Below are 25,521 nucleotides of genomic sequence, written 5' to 3'. Positions count from 1 at the left end.
ATAAGGACATCCCCAAATTTTTCCTGGACAAAAGAGCTCCTTACAACGACTTGGTTACTGAGCTAAGAAGAAGAAAGATCTCCTTCAGTTGGGAATTCCCAGAAGGCCTGGCATTTACGTTTGAAGGAAAAAAGATAAGAATAAAGTCCTTGGCGGAGAAGCAAAAATTCTTGGACAAACATCTGGAACAATTTAAAGGTACTCCACTTGATCCAGCACAGCTCTACAAGTTCCCAGAAGCATTTCCACCGCCGGGAGTACCAGGGCCAAGTCAGAAGGATCCAGAGGAAGGCAAGAAAGGAGAGGCAACTGGAGGAGAAGAATAAATAAAGGAAAATGGCGCTCAAGCTAATAACTTGGAATGTTCGGGGATTGAACCAGAGACCAAAGAGACGCAGAGTGTTTTATAGTATAGAAAAGAAGAATTTGGATATAATATGTTTACAGGAGACCCACATAGTTCGACGTCATAGAAGATTACTACAGAACAAAAAATTAGGCCAAGAGTTTATATCATCGGACAAGGTCAAGAAGAGAGGAGTAGTGATATATGCAAAGGAGAAATATAGCCCAAGACAGCTATTTAAAGATGAAGAAGGGAGATACATCGCAATTGAAATCAACGTACAAGGCGAAAAATTTTTGATTCTGGGACTTTATGCACCAAATGATGGAAAGTCGATTTTTTACAAAAAAATACATGACTTGCTGTTGGATTATTTGGACTATAAGGTAGTTTGCCTTGGAGATTTTAACGGTGCAGTTTCCACATTAATGGATAGATCCCAAAGAACCAAATTAACGAATGATGGGAAACTCCCAAAGACTTTTTTTGAAATGGTGGATAATTTGAATTTGGTGGACTCTTGGAGACTAAAAAACCCCACTGAAACAGAGGCAACCTATTTCAGTGAACCCCAGCAGTCATGGTCGAGGATAGATTACATCTGGATCTCGAATGAATTGGCTCCAAAAATACAAAAGGCAGAAATTGGTCCAAAAACGTTTTCAGATCACAATCCGGTACAGTTAAATTTAAAAATGATTTCCAAGGATTCTTTTAGATGGAGAATGGATGACGCTTTGATGAGAGACACCAAGCTAGTAGAAAGAGCGGCGAAAAAGATGAAAGAATATTTTCAAATTAACTGGAGTTCCGAAGTGGAGAAAAGGATTGCCTGGGATGCAAGTAAAGCGGTAATGAGAGGATTCCTCATAAGTGAAAAAGCAAAAAAGAAGAAACAACAAAATGCAGAAATGGAGAGACTGTTGAAATTAATCAAAGAAAAGGAAAAAGAATTAAGAGGACATCCCAGATGTGTTAAAATTCAAAAAGAAATCAAATACTTGCAATCCCAATATGCGAATATTATGAATCAGGACATTGAATGGAAAGTGAAAATGATGAAGCAAAGAACATTTGAATCTGCCAATAAATGTGGAAAACTACTAGCTTGGCAATTAAAGAAAAGACAAAAGGCAAATGTCATCAGCAGTTTGGTAGTAAACGGAAAAAACGTGGAGAAACCGGAGGAAATCAGATGGTGTTTTCAGAAATTTTATAAGCAACTGTACAAGGAGGAGAAGATAGATGAAGTAGAGATAGACCGATTTCTGGAAAAGAATGGATTGCAAAAAGTCCCAGAGGAAAAACTAATAACTCTCAACCACCCAATTTCGACACAAGAGATAGAGGATGCAATAAACAACATGCAATTGGGGAAGGCCCCAGGACCGGATGGATTAACAGCAAAGTACTATAAGACATTGAAAGACTGGCTATCGCAGCCGTTAAGAGAAATTTCCAACAAAATATTAGAAGGAGATAGGGCACCAGAGACGTGGAAAGAAGCCTTTATCACACTGATTCCAAAACCAGATACGGATAAGACTCTAATGAAAAACTATCGTCCAATATCCCTTTTGAATGTGGATTATAAAATTTTCGCAAATGTTTTGGCTACAAGGTTGAAAAGAGTGCTGAAAGACTATATACATAGAGACCAAGCAGGTTTCTTACCAGGAAGACAAATAAGTAATAACACGAGAATTATTGTGGATATTTTAGAAAAACTGGAGAGAGACATAAATACAGATGCGGCACTTTTGTTTGTTGATGCAGAGAAAGCATTTGACAAAGTATCTTGGACATTTATGAAAAAGAATTTGGAAAAGATGGGAGTTGGAGAAAATTTTTTAAATGGCATTAAGGCCATCTATACAGAACAAAGAGCAAAGGTAATAGTAAACAGTGTGATATCGGAGGAGATCGAAGTTGAGAAAGGAACAAGACAAGGGTGCCCTATCTCCCCTTTACTTTTTATTACGGTCCTGGAAGTCCTCCTAAATATGATACGAAAAGATAAACAGATAAAAGGAATTAGAGTGGGAGAGAAAGAATATAAATTACGCGCCTTCGCAGACGATTTGATGCTATCCCTGCAGGAACCGGAAAGCAGTGTCCCCAAAGCCTTGGAACTAATTGAACAATTTGGACTTGTAGCTGGCTTCAAATTAAATAAGCAGAAAACCAAAGTTTTAGGTAAAAATCTGAGTGCAGAACAGATTCAAAGAATACAAGAAGGCACTGGCCTCAATTTTGCGAAAACTGTAAAATATCTAGGTATCAATCTCACAACTAAGAATTTGAACCTGTACAAGGACAATTATGAAAAACTGTGGATGGAGATAAAGAAAGACATGGAAATATGGACAAGATTAAAACTGTCGTTAATGGGAAGAATAGCAGTGGTTAAAATGAATGTCCTACCAAGGATGCTGTTTTTATTCCAAGCCATACCAATTTTGGATAAAATGGACTGCTTTAAGAAATGGCAAAAGGACCTATCAAAGTTTATATGGCAGGGCAAAAAGCCTAGAATTAAGTTTAAGATCTTAACAGACTCTAAAGAGAGAGGAGGCTTTGCTCTGCCGGATTTAAGACTTTACTTTGAAGCAGCGGCCTTTTGCTGGTTAAAGGATTGGTTTAAACTAGAGAATGTTGATGTGTTGGACTTGGAAGGACATGACAATATGTTCGGTTGGCATGCATACCTTTGGTATGACAAGGTTAAAATTCACAGAACTTTTAAGACTCATATAGTTAGAAAATCCCTGTATCAGGTTTGGATTAGATATAAAGATCTTTTGGAGAGAAAGACTCCTAGATGGATTTCTCCAGTGGAGGCCAAAGCCTACAAGAGACCGAACATGTCTGCAAGTTGGTTAAGATATATGGACATATTGCAGCAGGAAGGGGACTCATTTAAGTTAAAAAGCTATGACCAAGTTAAAAGTCAGGTCCCCGATTGGCTGCAATATCATCAGGTGTATGAAACATTTAAAATGGACAAAAAAGTTGGTTTTCAAGTAGAAAAATCAAAACTGGAAACAGAACTGATAGAATCGAACTTTAAGAACCTTTCCAAAATGTATAATCTTTTGCTAGAGTGGCATACGAAAGATGAACTGGTTAAATCGACAATGATAGATTGGGCGAAAGATGTAGGACATAATATTATGATGGATGACTGGGAGAGATTGTGGCAGAAAGGTATCAAATTTACTGCTTGTCATAGTTTAAGAGAAAACATAATGAAAATGGTATATAGATGGTATTTGACACCAGTTAAGATAGCTAAGATGAATACCAAAATGTCAGATGTATGTTGGAAATGTAAACATGCGAAAGGTACCTTTTTTCATATGTGGTGGTTGTGCCCAGCGGTAAATGCTTTCTGGGATAAGATTTACAATGAGCTTAAGAAGGTAATGAAAGTTACCTTTTGTAAGAAACCAGAGGCATTTCTTCTGAGCATAACCAATGAAGAGATACCCAGTCAGGATAGAGTGTTTTTTATGTATGCCACAACAGCAGCCAGAATCCTATTGGCAAGAACCTGGAAAGGTGAAGAGATACCAACGGTGGAAGAATGGCAGATGAAGATGATGGACTATATGGAACTCGCAGAACTGACCGCCAGAATCCGAGACCAGAGGGAGGAGAAGGTGTCACAGGATTGGAAAAAATTTAAAGACTATTTAGTTAAATCAGTTAAATTGAATATTTGAGCAGAATTAAATAGAAGATCGGCTTTAGTAGGTTCATGTTAGATAAAATTGTTAAGAAGAAATTTTTGTCCGAATGATTTATTTGTTAAAAATGTGTTAAGATTTGATGTTAAGATAAGATTTATAGTTGATTAGGTATTTAATTAAGTAAAGTTAAGCATACCAAAAATTTGGGCAAATGTTAATGGAATAAGATATAAAGCTACCTAGAAGATATATATGATTTTGAAGACAGTGGAGGGAATGGGGGAAGTCCCCAAACAGAGAAGATAGAAATAAGGAAAGTATGAAGATAAGTGTTAGTTTAAGGTTTGTATAAGTTTCGTTTTCTTTTTATTGTCATTGTTTGAATGTGTTTATGTATTGTGTTTTATGGTGTTAATGTTGGTGTTTATGTTATGTTTTTTCTTTTGTTTCAATGGAAAATAATAAAAATCTTATTAAAAAAAATATATACTTAGCCTTCTTCCTTTGCCTGATTAGTTCACAGCCACCCTTCTGCTCCAAAGGAGGGAAGGCAGGCACCTATTCTTCACTTCCAAAGCAGCTGAAGCTGATATGGAAAGGGGGAATCCCACTTCCTCCAATGGAGGTTTCCAGTATTCACACACAAACAAACCCCATACAAATTCCTCCCCCTTCTGCATCATAGTCTGTCAATTCAATCCCAGGATTTATGACAGCTGGATTGTGATTGGCCTTGCATATGTGATTATGCTATTCACATGTCACCCTGTTCCATGAGGATTCCCCATAAAGGGGTTCCTAGACAAACAGAATTGTGAATGAGCCCTGAAATCACAACCCAAAACTCCTGTGATTTTCTGATTTCAGAGTTGCAAATGATTTTTTTTTTTATGGAAGCAAATAACATGGAAATGATTGCTAAACTTCCGTAAGATTCTGCTAGTTTTTCAGAAGTGTCTTTTACATCATGTGAAAGATCACATAAAAACATGGAAATTATGAAACATCAGGAAAATACTGTCCGAAGCTTAAGTGTGGCATCCCAAGTGCTTAACCCCTCACTGTCACCATCCCACAATCAAGTGTACACAGCATAAATACAAGGCTTAACAAGACCCTGGTGTCCCCCCCAAAGATTATTGTGCACTTTTATTTGCTTAAGCCTTAATGAGTCACAAATTCTGTAGAAAAAGGGTGGGTTTTTGACAATTTGAGCTGTTGGCAGCAAAACAAGGAGATATTTGAAGGGGGCCAGAGAGAGGAAAACTTTGAAAATAATTTGATGGTGGGGGCAAGAAATTGCACCTATCATGTTAAATTTCCTAAGTGGTTGAGGGTCATTTTCAAACTACAACCTTTATATATATATAATATCTTCCAAACACATGCAGCCATGCAGGGCTTTTCACAAACAGGCTGAGAGCCTAGCAACACTTCATAGAATCCAGAGAATGTCACCATGTCCCATGGGGCTTTTGTAGAAAGTGCTGCTAAACCAGGGATCAGCAACCTTTTTCAGCCGTGGGCCGGTCCACCGTCCCTCAGACCATGTGGTGGGCTGGACTATATTTTTGGGGGGGAAATGAACAAATTCCTATGCCCCACAAATAACCCAAAGATGCATTTTAAATAAAATTACACATTCTATTCATGTAAAAACACGTTGATTCCCAGACCATCCATGGGCCGGATTGAGAAAGCGATTGGGCCACATCCGGCCCATGGGCCTTATGTTGCCTACCGCTGTGCTAAACAATAAGCACAAAGATCCCTCCATTTGCAAGTGCAAATAAGGCTTTTCTAAAGGTCAAAGAGCAGTACCTTTGTTATAGCCCCATTAGATCATGCAATCCTTTGAGGCTCTTCACACACAGGCTTACAGCTGAGTAGCCTTTTGAAGAAGGCCCACGTGACCAGGTGGCAAACTGCCTCTTTCATGGGGACAAATGTATGTACCACTTGGTTGTAAAAAGCAGTTTATGAAGACAATAAAACAAAACAAAAAAAATCAACACTAACACTGCTATAGTGACAGAGGGCAGATCAGTACTTTAGATGAGTACCTATGCATTAATTCTTGTATAGAACACAGTGAGTCTTTCGTGTTTTATTGCTCTCTACCCTGAAGCTGCACTTTCAAGCATTGCTAATTTCATTTTTGTTATTAGAACTACTCATTCAACTATTTTTAACTTCCTGAAATGGCCTACATTATGTTTTAATGTATTATATACTCTGATGTTAGCCACCCTGAGCCCGGTCCTAGCCAGGGAGGGTGGGACATAAAGAAACTATTATTATTATTACATAAGTCCAACTCATCATGTCCTTACCTGTAAATATAGTTTATAGCCTGACTATACACTGGCAGCCCATTTGTTTCCATGCCAAATTTGAGGTGTTTAGATATTAAAAGCCTTATGTGGCCCAGGACTCACTTTCCCTATATAAAACTACTGGGACTGTGACATCATCACAAGAAACATCTCTTTGTGCCACCGTTGAGGGAGCTCCAGAGGGTGGTGACAAGAGAACAGGCCCTTTTTGTAGTCTTATCTCATTTTTTTTTTAAATGCTTTCCCCAGAAAACCCCACTTCTTATCATTTCAGTGCCAGGTAAATGCAGTTCTCTTTTCCTGGGCATTTAGGCAGAGATAATATAATATAATATAATATAATATAATATAATATAATATAATATAATATAATATAATATAATATAATATAATATAATATAATATAATATAATATAATCTATTTCTTTATTTTTTGGTAATTTCATCACTAAATAAGTTTAAAGCAATATACAAGGATGTTTAAATAAGTACCAATATACGTATAAATGACATTTACAGTTTTGAATCATTCTGATAAAACCTCAGCACTTTCCCCATTAGCCTTCTTATAGCATTTTTCATCTCTGTATTTCTTAATGTGTAAATGATAGGATTCAGCACTGGGCTGATAACTGTGTAGAGGATGGAGACCACCTTATCTGCTGTAAATTTCTTGAAGGGCTGGTCATAAATATAGATACATGGGATGAAGTGTAAACTCACAACTGTGATCTGGGCTGCACATGTTGAAAGAGCTTTATGCTTCCCTTCTGAGACATGATTTCTTATCTTGAACAAGATGATGCTGTATGAAATGAGCAAAGCAATGAAGGTTCCTGTCACAACAAGTCCATTGTTGGAGACCATAAGTAGTTCAACAGTATAGATGTCTGTGCAGGCCAATTTGACCACCTGTGGAACATCACAGTAGAAATTATCCAATATGTTGGGACCACAGAATGGTAACTGCAGGATCAGTGCTACCTGGACCATGGAGTGAACGGAGCCACCTAGCCATGCACACAAAATTATCCCAAAACAAGTTTTCTTGTTCATGATGATCACGTATTGCAATGGCTTGTGGATAGCTAGATATCGATCAACTGCCATCATTGTAAGAGAGAAAACAACAGTACCTCCAATGAAGTGAAAAAAGAAAATCTGTGTCAAACATCCATGGAAGGAGATGGTTTTGTTCTGGGAAAAGAGCACTTGCAGCAATTTAGGTGCAGTTACTGTAGATTCACTAACATCCAGAAAAGCCAAGTTGGCCAGCAAAAAATATAAGGGCATGTGGAGATGGTGGTCTGATATTACAGTGATTATAATGGTGACATTCCCTAACCAAGTAGCTATATAAACTATCAGGAACAGAAAAAATAAAAACTGTTCAAATTCTGAATTTTGTGACATTCCTACAAATACAAATTCTGTAACTCTGCTTGTGAAGTTATCCACCGCCATTCTGTAGACTTGTGACAAATATCTGGAAGGAGGAAATAATATTTTTTTTTCATTTCATTTTCTCCACATTTTCATTTAGTTATCAGTTTATTTCTTTGCAATGTTCAAAGCGCATGGGTGATTCTATTTTTGGTCACTTTACTTCGTGAAAAATTTCAGGAATTTAAATTTGGTCTTAAAAAATCTTATCTATGTCCTGCTTTTGGACTTCCTATAGGAATCTGCTTGACTGCTGTGACTGGAAAGCAGAATACTGGGCTGGATTGTGTCCATTAAAATGTGACTATTTAGAACAACAACAAAGAATTCAACAAAGAAGCAATTATAAGTAGGCCAATGCCTTTTAAAGAAGGATATTTACCTTCTTTGGAAGGCAATTATGCAGCAGATAAGCCTAGTTTCCCCCAAAACAAAATAAAATATATTCAACACATATGAAAATTTGCTGTTCATCCTATATGTTATGTCCCCCAATGTATTTAGCAGTACAATGCATCTGTACATAGATGTTTCAATTGGTATGTTGACCTGTCCTCATTGTTTGTCCAATCATTTTTAATGAACTATTGAATCTAAAAGTCATTTCCAGATCTCATAGGACTTTCTGTAGCATTCACACTAAATGTGTTTAAGTAGACACAATAGATAGATAGATAGATAGATAGATGATAGATAGATGATGATGATAGATAGATGATGATGATAGATAGATGATAGATAGATAGATAGATAGATAGATAGATAGATAGATGATATATAGATATGGATAGATGATATATGATAGATAGATAGATAGATAGATAGATATAGATAATCTAGTCTGAAAGAAGCAAATTAAAGTCCCATAATGTCAATGGGAGAATCTGAAATAAAAATAAAATAAAAAGGGATGTAAGATGCTTCACTTTAGTTGTCATACCATTGTGTGAGAAGCAAGCCTGAAACTCTTGAATTGATACATGTTTAAAATAAAATAAAATAAGTGCACCATAAATACCTGATGTGTCCAAGAGCTGAGATTCTATTTCACCAAGACCTTAAAAAATCTAATGTACCTACAGCATTGATGTGATCCCTGGTACTGTAATAAGTAGGAGAGAAAATTAGCCTACCTCTGTGAGAAAATGCAGTCAACTCTGGCTTCCCCATGTGGTCTCTGAAGCTGTTGCTTAAATTTATTTTAGCAAGAGACTGTAACATCTCTTGGGTCTTCAACTGCTACTGCTTAAACTCTTTCTAGAAAGGCTTTGGAGGTATCATTATGTACGGAAAGCTACATCAATGGACCAGTTACATGATTGCTTCTCCAAATTTGATTCTCATTTCATTCTTTTCCTGCTGAAAGTGTAGCTAGGTGTGCATTGTGTTTGTGCTAGCTGGCCACATACAGTGTTAGGTAGCTTGCAACAAGGGTGTGTGGTGACCTTTGAGGAGTTTGATGCTGCTTCTCTGTTTAGAAATCTGCCAGCTCCTGCAAAAGTGATTTGAAGGAAAAAGAAGAAAGTAAATGTTTTGGCTGCCTGGAGGCCATCAGAAATCCACCTGCTTTATTATGCACTAGCTGCAGCTTCTAGACTATCAATGGTCTTCACTATCAGAGACTATATGCCTCTGGCTGGGAATCATAGACCAGGGAGTGCTCTGTGCTCAGTTTCTGCTTGCAAACTTCCCATGGGCATCTGCTTGGCCACTGGGAGAACAGAATGCTAGATTAGATCGGACTTTGGCCTTATCCAGCACATGCTTCATATACTCTTAAGTTTAAAGGCAGTTTTGTGTATAATGCAACTGCTGTAATCTAGCCTAGGGCTTATCAGAGCACAGAGCACTGAAGTCAGTCTATGTCCATCCAGAAAGCACTCCACAAAACAGGTGCCATTTGTGCATCTAAGGACAGTAATTGATCCAAGTGTACCTGTAAGGAGCACAACTACAACTTCAGGTGGACGGTGACCCCATACAGAAAAGGATGTACCCTACTAAAACAAACTGAGGAACCACCTCCCAACGGTGTCTCCTTCTTTGCCTTGAGCTTCAAATTCTTGGCCTTCATTAACTCAATATTATTATTATTATTTTGCCTTTCCCTCATTTTTTTTGGCCTTTCCCTAAGTTAAAAAAGGCTTAATATTGTTTCTGAAATTCTGTATAATTTGGAAGAAATGGCAGTGGGGCTGCATCAGCAAAGAATAAGAGCCCCCATAAAGGGCCCGAGCCATGTACTAAACTCAGGTTAAAGCCTCTGCCAGTCTGGAATCTCTTCCCCTAGTAGCCCAGTGATACCCTGGTAGCTTGGCTTGCACCATCCCAGTGGTCAACACAGGGCAATACCACAGAGGGGTGTTGGGTGCTTCCCCAACCCCAATGGAGTGTCATTGTACCAGTAGGGGGTGAGTGGAATAAAGAAACAAACCTTGTCTTTAAACTACACTATTCCACCACTACAGTGTAGGCTGTGTAATCTCTCTTCAGAAAACCACATTAGTTGTCAGAGGTTCCAGGTTGCCCGCAAGATTTAGGGGGCCTAGCATATACCACATGTATGGGACATCACACATGTTGTGCATCACATACGTGTGATGTCACACAAGCGGCGTGCAGGACATTGCAACAACTGGAGGAGGTTGAGTGTTCTGGAAACTGTGACACAATGTGCAACACATGTGACATCATGTATGTGCAATGTGTCTGTTCCCCTCAACATTGAGGGGGCCTAGCCCCTTTCCAATAAAGATTGAGGGAGCTGGAGACACACTGTCCCCCTAGAGTTGGCACATCTGTTAGTCGTAATGAAATACATTGAGCTTTTCTCAAAGTTCCTCAGATGTTTCACCTGAGGAGAAGAGACATCCAAATTCCACAAAAGGTGTCATGTTGGAGGTTACCCAGCAAATGGGCAGCACCCAATACTAGCCAGTAATGCATGCCACATGACAATAGGCTTGTGGACAGGTTGTCTCTACACCACATTGTGTTTAAGAGTGTGCCCTTGTTGATTTATATGGCTCAACAATTTTCTACACATAAGAACAGGCTCTACACTGAATAAACATTGCATGAGAATAACAGAACAAATGAACAACTCAAACTTATGTTCACCGGCACACAGATTCTACACACATTGAATGTAATGTGAGATCAGCCCTATTTTAAGTGATGGGAGGAACTTTATACTTCATGTTAGGACATTGAATCTCAGGACAGAGAACTCTGAGTTTTAAAGTTCTGATATATGTGCTTTGGAATTGACTCAGGAAAGTGATTTGAAAATAAAAATAAAAATAAAAATTCCTTCTTCCTTCCAGTAGCACCTTAGAGACCAACTAAGTTTGTTCTTGGTATGAGCTTTCATGTGCATGCACACTTTTTCAGATACACCGAAACAGAAGTCAGGAAAGTGTTGTCATAGTTTGATCCTTAGGGATACACACATACTGATTGATGAACATCCCCCCCCCCATATATTCTGTAGGGAACAGAGTTGTACTAGTTCAGTCTCTATCATTAAGAAAAGAAGAGTGGGGCATGACACAGGTTGGTGGCTGCTTAATTCTTATAATATTTAAACTGCAGCTTTTTGAAAATTAAAAGGGTATTAAGTATTATCCTCCTCCAACTGCTTCAGACATTATAATGATTCAATGGCCCACAAAACTAACAGTATGAAGTTATAAAAGAAACTTGAAAACAGCAATATGACCCTGAATGAACAAATTGCTTACTGCTGTCAAACTGGAAATATGAGTGTGAGGAGTGCGTCTCCAGTATGAATCTCTATAGCTTTCTGGATGAGGCAAGATATCTCAATGAGACCATCCATGGTAATGTGATTTAATTTTTACTTTAACAAACAAATCAAGGAAGATAAGAGGGAGCAAAGAATAAGGATGGGAAATTTAGGGTTCCATGAGACACTATGGGTGCAGATTATATTTGCAAAGAGAGAGGGTGGCAGAATGTTTCTCTTTTCTCTCCTACTTCTCTTGCTCGTTCTACTAATGTGCCATACACTTTCTGGTGCACATTTTATTTTTCAGTTTTGCTTAAAAGGTATTGCAGCAATACTACTACTGCCAAAAGAAGTTTTAAAAAAATCTCAAGCTGGGGAAGGGAGCCTGTTCCATAACAATATATATAAATATAGTGTTTTGAGTAATGCTTCATGTAGGGAGTTCCATTTGAACAACTGAACTTTTATTTCTGTCTTATCTTTGTACTCTTTAAATCTGCTACAACAGGTCTTCCTTCTCTCTGGAGCAGATATTGAGGATGCAGGAGAGACTACAGAGGAGAGGAGGAGAAGGTTCTGTGGCATTAGTGGAAGTCTGCAGTGCTGCCAAAGCAGCAGCATCATATATGGTTCATTATTTATTTAAATATTTCAACAGGAACAATTTCAAACAGTTAAATTAAACATTAAGCTTGAAGGTAAGAACTTGTTTGTACTACTTGTTTCAAACTTATTTAGGAGGTTGCTTATGCTTCCCCCTTTTGAAATTTGTAGGAGATAAACATTTTTATTGTCCAAAACGTTTTTTAAAAGTTTTTTAAATGAAACTTTTCTTTATTGCCTCATTTATTTAGTTTAGTACGAGAAAGGGCTTAGTTTTCTATTTATAAAAAATAGGATATCAGTCCTAATATCTTGTATTTTTTCCAGTTTCTCATGGTCTATTTCTTCCCTTGATTTAAAGAAAAAAACAGCTGATGTTTCTAATGCATAGCTCCATTCATTTTCTCACAGAAACAGGCATGTGGGATGTCGCTGGCTCATGAAGAGTTTGGATTTGATATCCCGCTTTTCACTACCCGAAGGAGTCTCAAAGCGGCTAACATTCTCCTTTCCCTTCCTCCCCCACAACAAACACTCTGTGAGGTGAGTGGGGCTGAGAGACTTCAGAGAAGTGTGACTAGCCCAAGGTCACCCAGCAGCTGCATGTGGAGGAGTGGAGACGCGAACCCGGTTCCCCAGATAACGAGTCCACTGCTCTTAACCACTACACCACACTGGCTCTCATGGTTTCTATACCATTCTTATATCATCCAGAATTATCAGAGCAGAAGAAGAATTGGTTTGACCAATACCTGTATGTCCATTATCCCAAGTGACTCTTTCAGCTGCACATTACAATGAGGAACCAGACAAGGAATGTGACTGAATTCATCCTATTAGGATTCATTGGAACTAAAAGGGTTGAACTTATACTCTTCACTTTATTCTTCATCAGCTATGTTCTTGCTTTGGTAGGCAACTTTATCATTATTGCCTTGGTGTGGTGTGAGAGGACTCTTCACAGTCCAATGTACATTTTTATTGCTAACCTGTCATTTTTAGAGACTCTGTACACCACCGCGGTTATCCCCAAAATGCTATTCAACTTCATGAGTCAGAGAAAATCTATCGCCTTCCATAGTTGCATCCTGCAGGGTTACATATATTTCTCAACAGGTTCCAGTGAGTTCTTCCTTCTGGCTGTCATGTCATTCGACCGCTATCTTGCCATTTGCAACCCTCTGAGATATACAGCGATCATGACCTTGAGACTTTGCCTCCTGCTTATAGCTGCCTCCTGGATGTGGGGCTTCTTTGCAGTACTACCACCTACAATCCTGGTAAGCCAGCTGCCATTTTGTGGACCAAATTCTATCAACCATTTCTTTTGTGATGTTGTCCCAATTCTCAAGCTGGCCTGCTCTGATGTAAGGAAAATTGAAATTATTAATTTTGTCAATTCAGCTTTGCTCCTCCTAGGCTCATTACTGGTGACAAGTGTGTCCTATATATCCATTATTGGAACAGTGCTTAGGATACCCTCAGCAAAAGGACGACAGAAAGCATTCTCTACGTGTGCCTCTCACCTAATTGTGGTGACACTGTTCTATGGGAGTTCTATTTTCATTTATGTTCAACCAGAAAAAAACCACTCATTGGATCTCAACAAGGTAGCCAGCATACTGAACACAGTGATAACTCCATTACTGAATCCTTTCATTTATAGTCTGAGAAACAAGAAAGTGAAAGAGGCCCTGGGACATTTAACTAGAAGAAAGATTTTTCTCTTTAATTAACTTCAGAGTCCTGGAAACAGTGAAAAGTTTCCCTACACTGTGTGGTATTAAATAACAATAGAAGTAAATGAGGACTATTGGTAAAAAATAAATCTTTATTACAACTTTAAAACTCTTAGTAGTGGGGTGGGATTGAGTCTGTAGTTTTTACTGAGAAGACCAGAGTTAACATTCTCACCCAGGGTCACACATTCTCACAATTTTGTGGTTTCTTGAGCTCCTTTGGAAAGCAGCAGAGAACCAATATCATTGTTATTAATGATATATATTACGACAAACCTGAAAAGGAACTGAAAATTATTCTGTGAGTGTCAGATGTGGAAAATTAATCCTTAAAGAAACTGTTTCACTTGGCTAATTACAATTATGTAGTTGCATTTCTGAGTTTAGTTTAATGTTTCAACTGGTACTTTATATTTGAATTTATAAATCTCCAGCAGCAATATATTCCACAAATATTTTCTGGGTGTTTTGCATAGTCAACTTGTACTCTGTTGTAGAGAGACAGCCATTAAATAGAATCTGCAGCGAAATATTTCGGTGTGGAATGTTCCTTTTTTAAAACTGATTTTTATTGCATAATTTTGATTTACAAAAGAAGAAGAAAAAATAAAAAATAAATGTCTTAATCCAACCATTAGCCAATACATTTACAAAGATATATAAAGTTACATACAATAATATTTTGGTTGTTTGTGTTTTGATTTCACAATTCTGCATAAATAACATTAACTAATACACAAACTAAATTAATAAATAAAAAGAAAAAAGGAAAGAAAGAAAGAAAGAATGTTCTGTTTATTCTTCATACACTTTACTTCTAATTCCTCCAATCTGACTTCCTGTCAAATCCCTTTGCTTCGACTAATATTAGTTTGAATGTTTACAACGCAGCAGACTCTCATATACAATGTACATACTCTCCAGTACATTCTTAAAAAAAATTATAACTCCACATTCTTTCCTCCATCTTATTTCCTTTCCCTTTATCCCTCAAATGCTGGCATGGAGACAAAACTTTTTATTGTATTTTAACATCCCATTTTCCAACGAATTTTTGCTTTGTATTTCCTCTTAAATTGTTTGTTAGTTAGTGTTCCTGTTTAAGGTGCCAGCCAGCCAGTCGGACATATCCCATTCCAGGGTACTCCATTACATCCCATCTAGTTTTGTGGTTTCCAACCTCAACTCCCACCCCAGGATTGACCCAACTTTTGAGCAGTCAATCTGGTGTTGATGTGCCATGCTTCACAATAAGCTTTCTTTTAGGAAAGTCTCACCCAGAACCTGAAATATTGCCCTTTCCCCTCCACAGCTATTGATCCTGGGGTGGGTGAGTGAGGAAAGCCAATTTCAGAGTGTCATCTGGATCCTGCAAGATTACAGCTATTACGCAGAGTGAGCAATCCTTGGCGGGGTGTGTGTGGGCTCCACAAGTGTCCTTCCTGTCCTAGATCCACCTATTGAGGGGAGGGGCAATTTGGGGAGTGAGGCTCCATAACCAGCTTTTCCAAAGGAGCACTCTGCAGGACTTCAGCTGGTACATAGCTCTGTACAAGCTTTCAGGCTTGCAAATGGATTCCAAACTTGGAAACATGTTCCCCCCCCCTTCTTCTTCCTTGAAGCAAATAATATGGAAAGAAGCACTGAAGTTGTTCTCTTTTCCACTAGATTTCTAGAAGTGGCTTTTACATCATGTGAAAGCTTGAATATAATGCACAAATTAACAGGGAAACATCCAGAAAATTAAATAAACTGCTGTGTGAACGCCGCCCAGGTGCCAGGTGTGCAGCAAAGGAGCAAAGGGTAAAACCTCCGTACTCAACATAGCAGTCTGAGCCAGATCAGAGAGCATCCCACTTAAAAAAAAAAGGACTCATGTAATTGCTAAGTGTGTGCCCAATGTTGTTTTTAGTTTGGCCAGATAAACCAATACTGTAAAACATGTGATGTACAGTGTATGTTTGTGATAGGAATCATTGATAACCCTTGATACTGGAAGTGGAGTCTTATCACTGCACATTATCACATTAAAAGTGATTATTCAATAAGTACACAGTCTTCATCCCATAAACAGGATAATCAGTACATAAACCGAGAGAATGCCCCCTAAAATGGCAGCAAGAAACAGCACTATGTCCATGTCAGCACCCAAAGGCCTCAGAGAACAAAAACGACTGCTTGGTGCTGATCAGATATCAGTGTTAGCACTAGGCAAGGTTGCCTGGGAAGAGCATTCTGTGGGGCGTTGTCCTGACGTCTGCGCCGTGCGTCGTGACGTCACAACGCACATGTCAGGACGAACGGCGCATGTGCTGCGGAGGCAAGGAGCGGGCCAGCAAGGAGGGGGGTCATGCCAGCCACAAGCGTGACGCCTCACTGGCCTGCCCCTTGCCTCCGCCCAGGGCCGAAAAAAACCATTAAAAAAAAACAACGAAAGGGAAGCAGCCGCTGGCCGAGCGAGCAAGCAGCTGCTTTCCTTTCCTTTTTTTTTTCTTTTTAAAGAGCTTTTTTTAAAGCGCTCGGCTGCCATGGCATGGAGCCAAGGAGCGGGCCAGCGAGGAGGGGCATTGCGTGACAACCCTCCTCGCTGGCCCACCCCTCAGCTCCGCACCGCGGTAGCTGAGCGCTAAAAAATGCCTTTTTAAAAAAGGGGGGAAGCAGGCACCGGTTGCCGGTCAAGCAAGCAAGCCAGCCACCGCCGCTTGCCAAGCAATGTTTAGGCTCAGTTCGGCTTTGCTTTGCGCCAATTTCAGGGGTGGGGCCGCACCACGAGTGTCTCTCCCCAGGGCGGTACCTGGGGCAGCCCGCTCCCTGCCCCCTTGCTCCGCCCCTGCAAATAGGTATGTATAACTGATATGGATTAGGCTTATTTTTCCACCCCTAGCACAAAATGCATGAAGAGTCAAGGCATGAGGAACGTATAATACAATATCCCTGAGATATTCTGCATCCATTGGTCACAACAGTTAACTTCTCAAATAAGTGTTGGGTGTGGTAGAATGGACTCTAAAATTTAGAATTGTGTGCTCTGTGCACAATTGCTTCCCAAGAAGTCTGTTAGTAACTTTTGCCATCACAGTTCGGCACGCCACATTTATTGGCCTGGAAAAAATAACTTAAGAGTTTTAAAACTTGTTAAATTTGTTAAATGCTTTTCCACACTAGAATATTGTAACTTCTACGTGCACTATCCTCAGAAAGGGGTGTAGCCTATTAAATTCTACTGAGAGTAGACCTATTGGAATTAATGAACATATGTTAGTCATGTTCATTGATTTTAATAGGTCATTAATTTTAATATTCTATGAATAACATTAGATCTGGAGGCTGCAGTTAGCGCAGAATGCTGCAGCACAATTGCTGACAGGAGTGAGGACCATGTGCTCAGAGATCTGCACTGGTTGACAATTTGCTATTGGTCCAAGTTCAAGCTGTTACTAGTTCACACATTACACTGAACCAAAGCACAAGTTGTCTCCCTACAGTGGTTTTTTTTTGTAAATATGTATATACACTCAACACTCATTAAACATTACATATGAATAATTGTACAGGTGTACAGCTCACCTGTTATATACACAGATTCTAAACTCATTGAATTCAGTGTGTGAATACACCTATTGTAGCAATGGAAAAATAAGTGATCAGAGAAACAAAATATTTCATTATTCATTCTGTATTTTAAATTTCTGCAAATAAGTGCTTTGGAACTGGTTCAAGGATATATTGGTAGGCCTGATATAATTTGTTCCTTAGGGATACATACTTACCCTTTGATGAATAACTTTTTCCACATAAACTGTAGTAAACAACACTGTGTTCATTTAGTCTCTATCATGAAGAAAGGGATAAAGGACCATAATGTTCTAGGCTGTTGCTTTCTTCATTCACCTAATATTTACACTGAAACTTTAAAAACAGTATTAAGTGCTCTCTCTCTCTCTGACACACACCTATGTTCAACCAGTTCCCTCCTGTGGAGGTGGGAATAATCCAAGACAATGAAAACCTGAAAGAAGCTTGAAAATGCATTAATACGGCCGAAGATGGATCCATTGCTCACTTTTGACAATTTGGAAATATATGTTTGTTTTGGGTTTTATCCCTGCAGCTTTCTGAAAGAGCCAAGGCAGGGAAAAAAATGTAGCTTGATTAGACTATCCTTTATGAATTACCTTTTATTTTGACAAACAGATCAATGAAAATAAGAAGGGGAAACCAATAATGAAGATTGGGGCTTCATTGGCACCCTATGGGTGCAAGTTACATCTGTAGAGAAAAAGAGATGAAGGCTTATTGCTGAAGATCTGAGAGAGGTGGGAATGGTTCTCTTTTCTCTTCTGCTTCTCTTGCCATCACTGCTCATGTGCCATCCACATTTTTTCTCTCCTTGCTCATTCTCTTTGTTCTGTCCTAAAATTAATGCCAGCAGTGTCACTACTGATAGAAGAAGTAAAACATACTGAGATAACAATATGCATATTTATTTTATTAAAATATTCAAACAGTAAGAATTTAAAACAGAAGCTGAGGGCATGTTGGATGAACTAAATAATAAGTGTCAGATTATCAATGAGTGCTTTTCAGTACCATTGATTTTAAACCGGAACATTTAGGAAATCACTCACATGTCTTGCATTTGAAATTAATGGGTGATAAACATGCTTAACCCTCTCTAAAGTGTTTTATTTTATTTATTTATGTTTAAAAATGAAATGTTGGCCTTATTGCACAATTCTCTTGTGAAATTTAACAAAGGGCAAATGTTTTGTATTCATGAAAAATACTGTAGTATTCCAGTCTTGGTTCTTGCAATACTTCTCTCTTCCCTTCTTTTCCTTGGTTTAAGCAAGCATAATTGATGTTTCTTCATGCATGGTCTGACAGGGAATGCCATATGGAATCTTCCATGCTTCTCTAACTTCTCTAACAGTTTTCATGCCTGTCTTATCTAAAAATTTCAGAGTGGAAAAAGAATTTGTCTGCCCACCTGCTACCCATCTCTCCATTTTCTCAAGTGAGTGCATCAGCAGCCCACCACAATGAGGAACCAGACAAGGATTGTAACCGAATTCATCCTCTTGGGTTTCTCTGAGACTAAGGGGGATGAACCAGTGCTCTTCACTTTATTCTTCATCACCTACACTGTTGCGATGGTAGGGAATTTTATCATTATTACCTTGGTGTGCTGTGAGAACAGCCTTCACAGCCCAATGTACATGTTTATTGCCAACTTGTCTATTTTGGAGGCTCTCTACACCACCACAGTTATCCCCAAAATGCTAGTCAACTTCATGAGTCAGAGAAAATCCATCTCCTTCCATAGTTGTATCTTGCAAGCCTACATTTTCTTCTCAGCAGGTTCCAGTGAGTTCTTCCTTCTGGCTGTCATGTCGTTTGACCGCTATCTGGCCATTTGCAACCCACTGAGATATGCAGCCATCATGACCATGCGCCTTTGCCTCCAGCTTATTGCTGCCTCCTGGATGTGGGGCTTCTTTGCTGTCCTACCACCTACAATCCTGGTAGGCCAGCTGCCATTTTGTGGACCCAATGTCATTAAACATTTCTTTTGTGATGTTGACCCCATACTCAAGCTGGCTTGCTTTGATGTAAGGAAAATTGAAATGATTAATTTTGTAAGTGCAGCTTTGCTCCTTCTGGGCTCATTACTGGTGACAAGTTTGTCCTATATCTTCATCATTGGAACAGTGATTAGGATCCCTGCAGCCAAAGGACGACAGAAAGCATTCTCTACGTGTACTTCTCATCTAATTGTGGTGACACTCTACTATGGGAGTTGCATTTTCATGTATGTTCAGCCACAAAAAAATCACTCTTTGGACCTGAACAAGGTAGTCAGCATACTGAACACAGTGATAACTCCATTGCTGAACCCTTTCATTTATAGTCTGAGAAACAAGAAAGTCAAGGAGGCCCTGAAACATCTTGCCAGGAGAAAGAATTTCCCCTTAATTAAGCTCAGATTTCTGAAATAGGAAAATGGGCCTATGCACTGTATAGTATTAAATAATGAAAGTTGATAAAGGTCGGGAGGTTGGTGGGAAGGTGTACACACATCTACAAGACTGAAAAAAATGGTTCGGCTGAATGTTCTAGATGTGTAGATCCTTTTCCTGGGGAACATCTAATCTTTGTTACTGTTCAAAATCTCTAACAAATGTGGTATAGTGGAGCTTCTGGCTTTCAGTGGGGTGATATTCATTAAAAAATTACTCAGTGATGCATCTCACAGGGCAGTCTTTGAACAGCTACTGTCTTACAGCTCAGCTACCTCAGAGAGTTGGTTTGAAAACAGTAACACTATAATCCACTTTTTGACTTTCTGAGTTTCTGTGAAAGGGGGCAGATAGCTGTTAGTAATAATTTTGATAATGATAAGGCTGAGAATGACCTGAAAACTCTATTGTGTGAGTCTCAGATGAAGAAAATGAAACCTCAGTATAAAATGTTTTACTTCGTTAATGACAATTATGCAATTGCATTTCTGAGAGACATCAATTTCAAGATTTAAATTTGTTTGTTAACTATAATTTTGCAACAAACATTTTTATCACACTGTATCCAGCTGTGAATTTCCTGAAACTATTTGTGATAAACTTTAATTGTTATGTTTGAAAACCTAAGCAACAATTCAGTTTTAGGTGGTTCCACAATTCTCTGTTGTAGAGAGATTACCACCAAATAAATGGGATTCACACGTGTGTGTGTGTGTGTGTGTGTGTGTGTGTGTGTAATGCTTCTACTTAGGGTTCCAGCAAGTCATACCCTTGCCCTATTCAAGGATATCCATTCCATCCCTTCCAGTGTTCTGGTTTTCCACTCTTCCTCCAACAGTCAGGCAGCATTTGATACCAATTTCTCTCCCTCCCTGTCTCTTTTACAAAATCACACTCACACACACACACTACAAACCCAAGGATGCAGATATCTCCCTACTGTGCCTGGTTGGTACTATTTGGGCTATGTAAGTTTTCACACAACTGGAGAATGTCACGTACAGTGGTACCTTGGGTTACAGACGCTTCAGGTTACAGACTCCGCTAACCCAAAAATAGTACCTCGGGTTAAGAACTTTGCTTCAGGATGAGAACAGAAATCGAGCGGTGGCACTGGCAGGAGGCCCCATTAGCTAAAGTGGTACCTCGGGTTAAGAACAGACCTCCAGAACGAATTAGGTTCTTAACCCGAGGTACCACTGTATCATTATGATATGGCTGTTTCATCGCACCTTTTTTTGAAGTAGAACTGGGGTCATATAGCGAGGGCATGCTGACATCCTGATGCTGGGGGTTGTGATGTTGTAGTATTTTGCACAGTATGCACATGTATTAATAGAAGTAAATATACAGGCAAGTAAATGAGACAAATTAATTTCCAAAATTCTGACTTCACAACCTGAATCTGCATTACCTATTACTTTCAAGTTTCTGATCCTTTTGAAACACACACAATATTTCACATATTCCCTCCTGATGAGCTTTAAAGACTACCTGAGAGCCTCCAGTTCTACTGAGAATCAGTTCGGTAGTCTCTTTCCCAATGTCTTGTGCACTCTTGGGACCACAGATACAATGTATGATGTCATGTGTAAACTGCAATGTATTTATGAAAAGGCTCTGTTGGAGGAGAAGTGAGCTTCTGAGTATTTCAGTAGGGCAAATTGAACACATGGCATTTCATTAGGGTTAACCTGAATGTTCAGTACCTATTCATATTTTGCAACTTCAAGTCATCCAACTGAAAGGTAAAAATTAAGCAGTTAATAATTCTTGCCTTCCTTGTTCCTGCCTGCACTTAACCAATGAGTGCCTTTCGCTCTCACAATCAAAATAGTTAATGTATTTTCCTTGACATTTATTTATTTCCACTTCTATTAAAATAGAGGGATGGGGGGGATGGAGTACATATTTTTTTTGCATGTGAGGACTGTGAGTACAGGATGAAGGTTGCCATTTGATTCAGACAGTTCCTAGACCCCTGCTTCCTACTCCAAATATGTGATCAGAATTGATAGCAAAGGTAAACGGCGTTTCTGTGCACTGCTCTGGTTCACCAGAAGTGGCTTAGTCATGCTGGCCACATGACCCAGAAGCTGTCTGCAGACAAATGACGGCTCCCTCGGCCAATAAAGCGAGATGAGCGTCGCAACCCCAGAGTCGTTTGCGACTGGACCTAATGGTCAGGGGTCCCTTTACCTTTACTTTTTTTATCTGCCTCTGAGGAAGGAAAAGTAGGACCTTCTAATCTAATGCGTCCATCCCCAATCCATACTACCACAGTGTGATAAACTGCTCTTCACTGAGCACTATGTATGTGCCATGAGATTCAAAGAATTTAAATTCTATTGTAGTTCTAACAATTTGAGAGATGGGCATATTAGATAAGTTTGGTATGGGGAGAGAGGGGCAGCACTATGCTGTTCTCTGGTGTTAAGAGATAGTGAACCTTTTCTCTCCCAACCCCCTTAAAACTTTAAATCCACACAGTTAACGTTAATGGGGAGGAAATAGGGGGTTATGGGGCAGTACCCATGCCAAAATTATGACATTTTATTTTCCCCATATCAAAAGTAGCCTTTTAAAGGGGGGCATATGAGAAAGAAAAAGATAATTCCGCCTTACTAACTTTGGTTATGCTGCCTGTTTTTCTGTAGGGCAAAATGTATTAAGGACAAAATGTCCAATGAAAGCACCATTACGGAATTCCTCCTCTTGGGTTTCTCTGAAGTTCGGGAGATACAGCTTGTATATTTTGTGATCTTTCTACTGATCTATATGGCAGCATTGCTGGGGAACATCCTCATCCTCGTGGCTGTGGTCACAGATCCCCATCTTCACAATCCCATGTACTTCTTCCTGGCAAATTTGTCTGTTATGGACCTTGGGTACATCTCAGTCACAATACTAAAAGCCATGGCTAACTGTCTCATGAACACCAGGTTGATATCGTATTCTGAGTGCATTGCTCAAGTCTTCTTTCTCTTTTTCTTCATGGCATCAGACTTTTTCCTACTCACAGTCATGGCGTATGACCGGTATGTTGCCATTTGTGACCCATTGCATTATGAGACAGTAGTCAATAAGGAAGCCTGCATCCAAATGGTGACTAGTACATGGATCAGTGGTCTCCTTTATGCAACACTACACACTGGCGCCACCTTCGCTGTTCCTTTCTGTTCCAACATCATCAATCAGTTCTTCTGTGAGATACCTCAACTACTCAAGCTCTCCTGTTCTGACTTGTACCTTATTGAAGCTGTGGCTCTCGGCTTAAGTGCATGTCTAGGACTCGGCTGCTTCAGTTTCATACTTGTGTCCTATGTGGAGATCTTCAAAACAGTGTTCAGAATTCCTTCTGCACAGAGTAGAGACAAAGCCTTCTCTACTTGCATTCCTCATCTCTGCGTTGTCTCCTTATTTCTTTTCACTGGCATCTTCGCCAACTTAAAACCAACTTCCAACTTTCTGGCAGGTCTGGACAGTTCAGTTGCCATGGCTTACTGTGTTCTTCCCCCACTCATGAATCCAATCATTTATAGCATGAGAAACAAGGAGATCAAAGCAGTGTTGTGGAAAATCTATGGTAGATCCTGGAAAAAGCATACCAAAAGAAAATGTGGCTGTATAGGTCTGTGGGATAACATGCAAACAGGAACGTCTACTCCCTGAGTCAGATATGGAAGTTTTTGACTGGCACATAATACACAATATGATTTGAAGCAGGGGCGCCAAATATAGGGAACAGAAGGGGCTTCGGCCCCCTCAATATTGGTGGGCAGGGGGCTGAGCCCTGCAATATTGAGGGGGCAACCATCCTCCGTCACCACCGGGTGCCCTCCGTGTGCCCCCGCCCTCACCCGGGAGCTAGACAGGGGCTGAGACGAACAAAGGGCAAAGATCACCCTCCATGCATCCTGCCTCTGCCCAGTGCCATCATGTGACACATCACATGAGCGGGCTCCCTCAATGTGGGGGGGGGAGCAAGTCGGCACCCCTGATTTGAAGTGTACCTGCCCATGTTCTTATGTCTTCATCTATGATCCTGTTCTGTGTCCCATTGCTATATTATTATTTTTTAAATAAAGTGGGCAGACACATACGATTGTGTAATGGTGACAAACCTAGACTAGATCATGGTGTTACTGGTAGGTTCTTTTGGCTTCATCTCTGCTTGTCTTTAGATGTAAGGCTAAGATAATGCCATTTAAGCATGCATATGAAATGGATACCACAGGGATGATCTGGGTTCTTTTTTATGCTTTTTCCTGGTTATTGCTGCTGAGGCTGTGTGTGGTGTATGAAAAGAGATAAAGAGATACAATTTCTATTGACTTGTTCCTAGTACAGATTTTTTTACCTTTCTTTCATTATATTTACTATAAATTCAGTTGTCTTGAAGGTTATGACTGTGGATAGAAAGTCAGAATTATTCTTATTTTATTAAAAAAATTGTAGTGCAAATAAAAGCTTTTGGTAACTAATTTTTGATGACTATTCTGATTCATTCATCAGAGTCATTGTTACTTGAATTCATTGACCATTACTATGTTGGGATAGTAACAGCAAGTGAATGGGTTGCACTTCCAATTCCAGCAACAAAAGTCAAAGTATAGTTTTCCACGCCAGACATTAATGCTTCAAATGTAAAAGAGACTCCTTAGTGGTTGGTGAATGAAATAAAAGCTGATGTGAAATGCTCTTTTCAAATCTCCTATGCTGTTTGTGGGTGCTTATTGGTAACATAAATAACCTGTGATGGGAGGGAGAGAAGGGGCTGAAATTATCCAACACGCTTCTCAGAAAAATAGCATATGTGAAATTTCTGCTCACTTAATGTTGAATAAAATTGCTGTGTTGGTAGTTCACATCCAAAGATCATGGAAGCAATCGACAAAGTAGTGAGGACTGGAAAAAGTAGGGACAAGCCCATTGATAACTTCAACAACATGACTCAATATCTAACACCGATCCACGATTGTGTCCAACACTGGCATTTGCAATGAGGTTTCCAAGTGCAAGAAGTGCTTGGAAAATGGACATACAAAATGGACATTTAATATGAAAATTAACTGTAAAGATCTGAAAATATAAAGAATCGTAAAGAATTGAAAATTTGTATTTTACAGGAGAATTGTGTTCAGAAAGTGTAAAAAATGAATGCAGTTTAAATGCAGAGATTGGTCATTGTGTGAAAATGAACAGGGCTTGAGTTTCCTTTGGAAGGAGGTACAGCAGAGGCTATTCCAGGAATGAAAATCATTGCTTAGATTTTAACACTTGCCAGATCCAGGGATTAGAAAGGGGGGGGGGGTCTAGGAATACAGATGAAGCCCATAGCAGTATTGTTTCTCAAACCAGCTTCACTCCAGCTAGAGTCCTTCAGGCTTTCCTAATTGATCTCCAGCCAAGGTGTGAACACCTAACACACCCACATCCTATTTCATATCATAACATTTTGCTTTGGATCCTTCCAAAGTTTCTTTAAGACTGAAGTTAAGGGCCGGTGGTTTAAAGATAGAGGGGAAATAACGGTAGGGAATATGGACAATTGCATCACTTGTTTTGTAAATTAGGATTTGCAAATCCTC

At 39.3% G+C, this 25,521-nt stretch overlaps 4 protein-coding genes across 4 annotated transcripts; 3 read left to right on the top strand and 1 right to left on the bottom strand.

The window, feature by feature from the left end:
* Positions 1-6,887: 6,887 nt before the first annotated feature.
* On the bottom strand, positions 6,888-7,838 carry LOC117057752 (olfactory receptor 4D9-like). Its single transcript, XM_033168592.1, has one exon. It carries the CDS (start codon positions 7,836-7,838, stop codon positions 6,888-6,890), a length of 951 nt encoding a protein of 316 aa, XP_033024483.1.
* A 5,130-nt stretch (positions 7,839-12,968) lies between these two features.
* On the top strand, positions 12,969-13,907 carry LOC117058729 (olfactory receptor 6M1-like). Its single transcript, XM_033170075.1, has one exon. The coding sequence runs from the start codon at positions 12,969-12,971 to the stop codon at positions 13,905-13,907; it is 939 nt and encodes a 312-aa protein (XP_033025966.1).
* A 5,045-nt stretch (positions 13,908-18,952) lies between these two features.
* On the top strand, positions 18,953-19,909 carry LOC117057751 (olfactory receptor 49-like). Its single transcript, XM_033168591.1, has one exon. The coding sequence runs from the start codon at positions 18,953-18,955 to the stop codon at positions 19,907-19,909; it is 957 nt and encodes a 318-aa protein (XP_033024482.1).
* A 2,700-nt stretch (positions 19,910-22,609) lies between these two features.
* Positions 22,610-23,602, top strand: LOC117057750 (olfactory receptor 14I1-like). Its single transcript, XM_033168590.1, has one exon. It carries the CDS (start codon positions 22,610-22,612, stop codon positions 23,600-23,602), a length of 993 nt encoding a protein of 330 aa, XP_033024481.1.
* Positions 23,603-25,521: the final 1,919 nt, after the last annotated feature.

Source organism: Lacerta agilis, chromosome 14 (assembly GCF_009819535.1).
Source record: "Lacerta agilis isolate rLacAgi1 chromosome 14, rLacAgi1.pri, whole genome shotgun sequence".
NCBI lineage: Eukaryota > Metazoa > Chordata > Lepidosauria > Squamata > Lacertidae > Lacerta > Lacerta agilis.
This window is presented reverse-complemented; position numbering and strand designations above follow the sequence as displayed.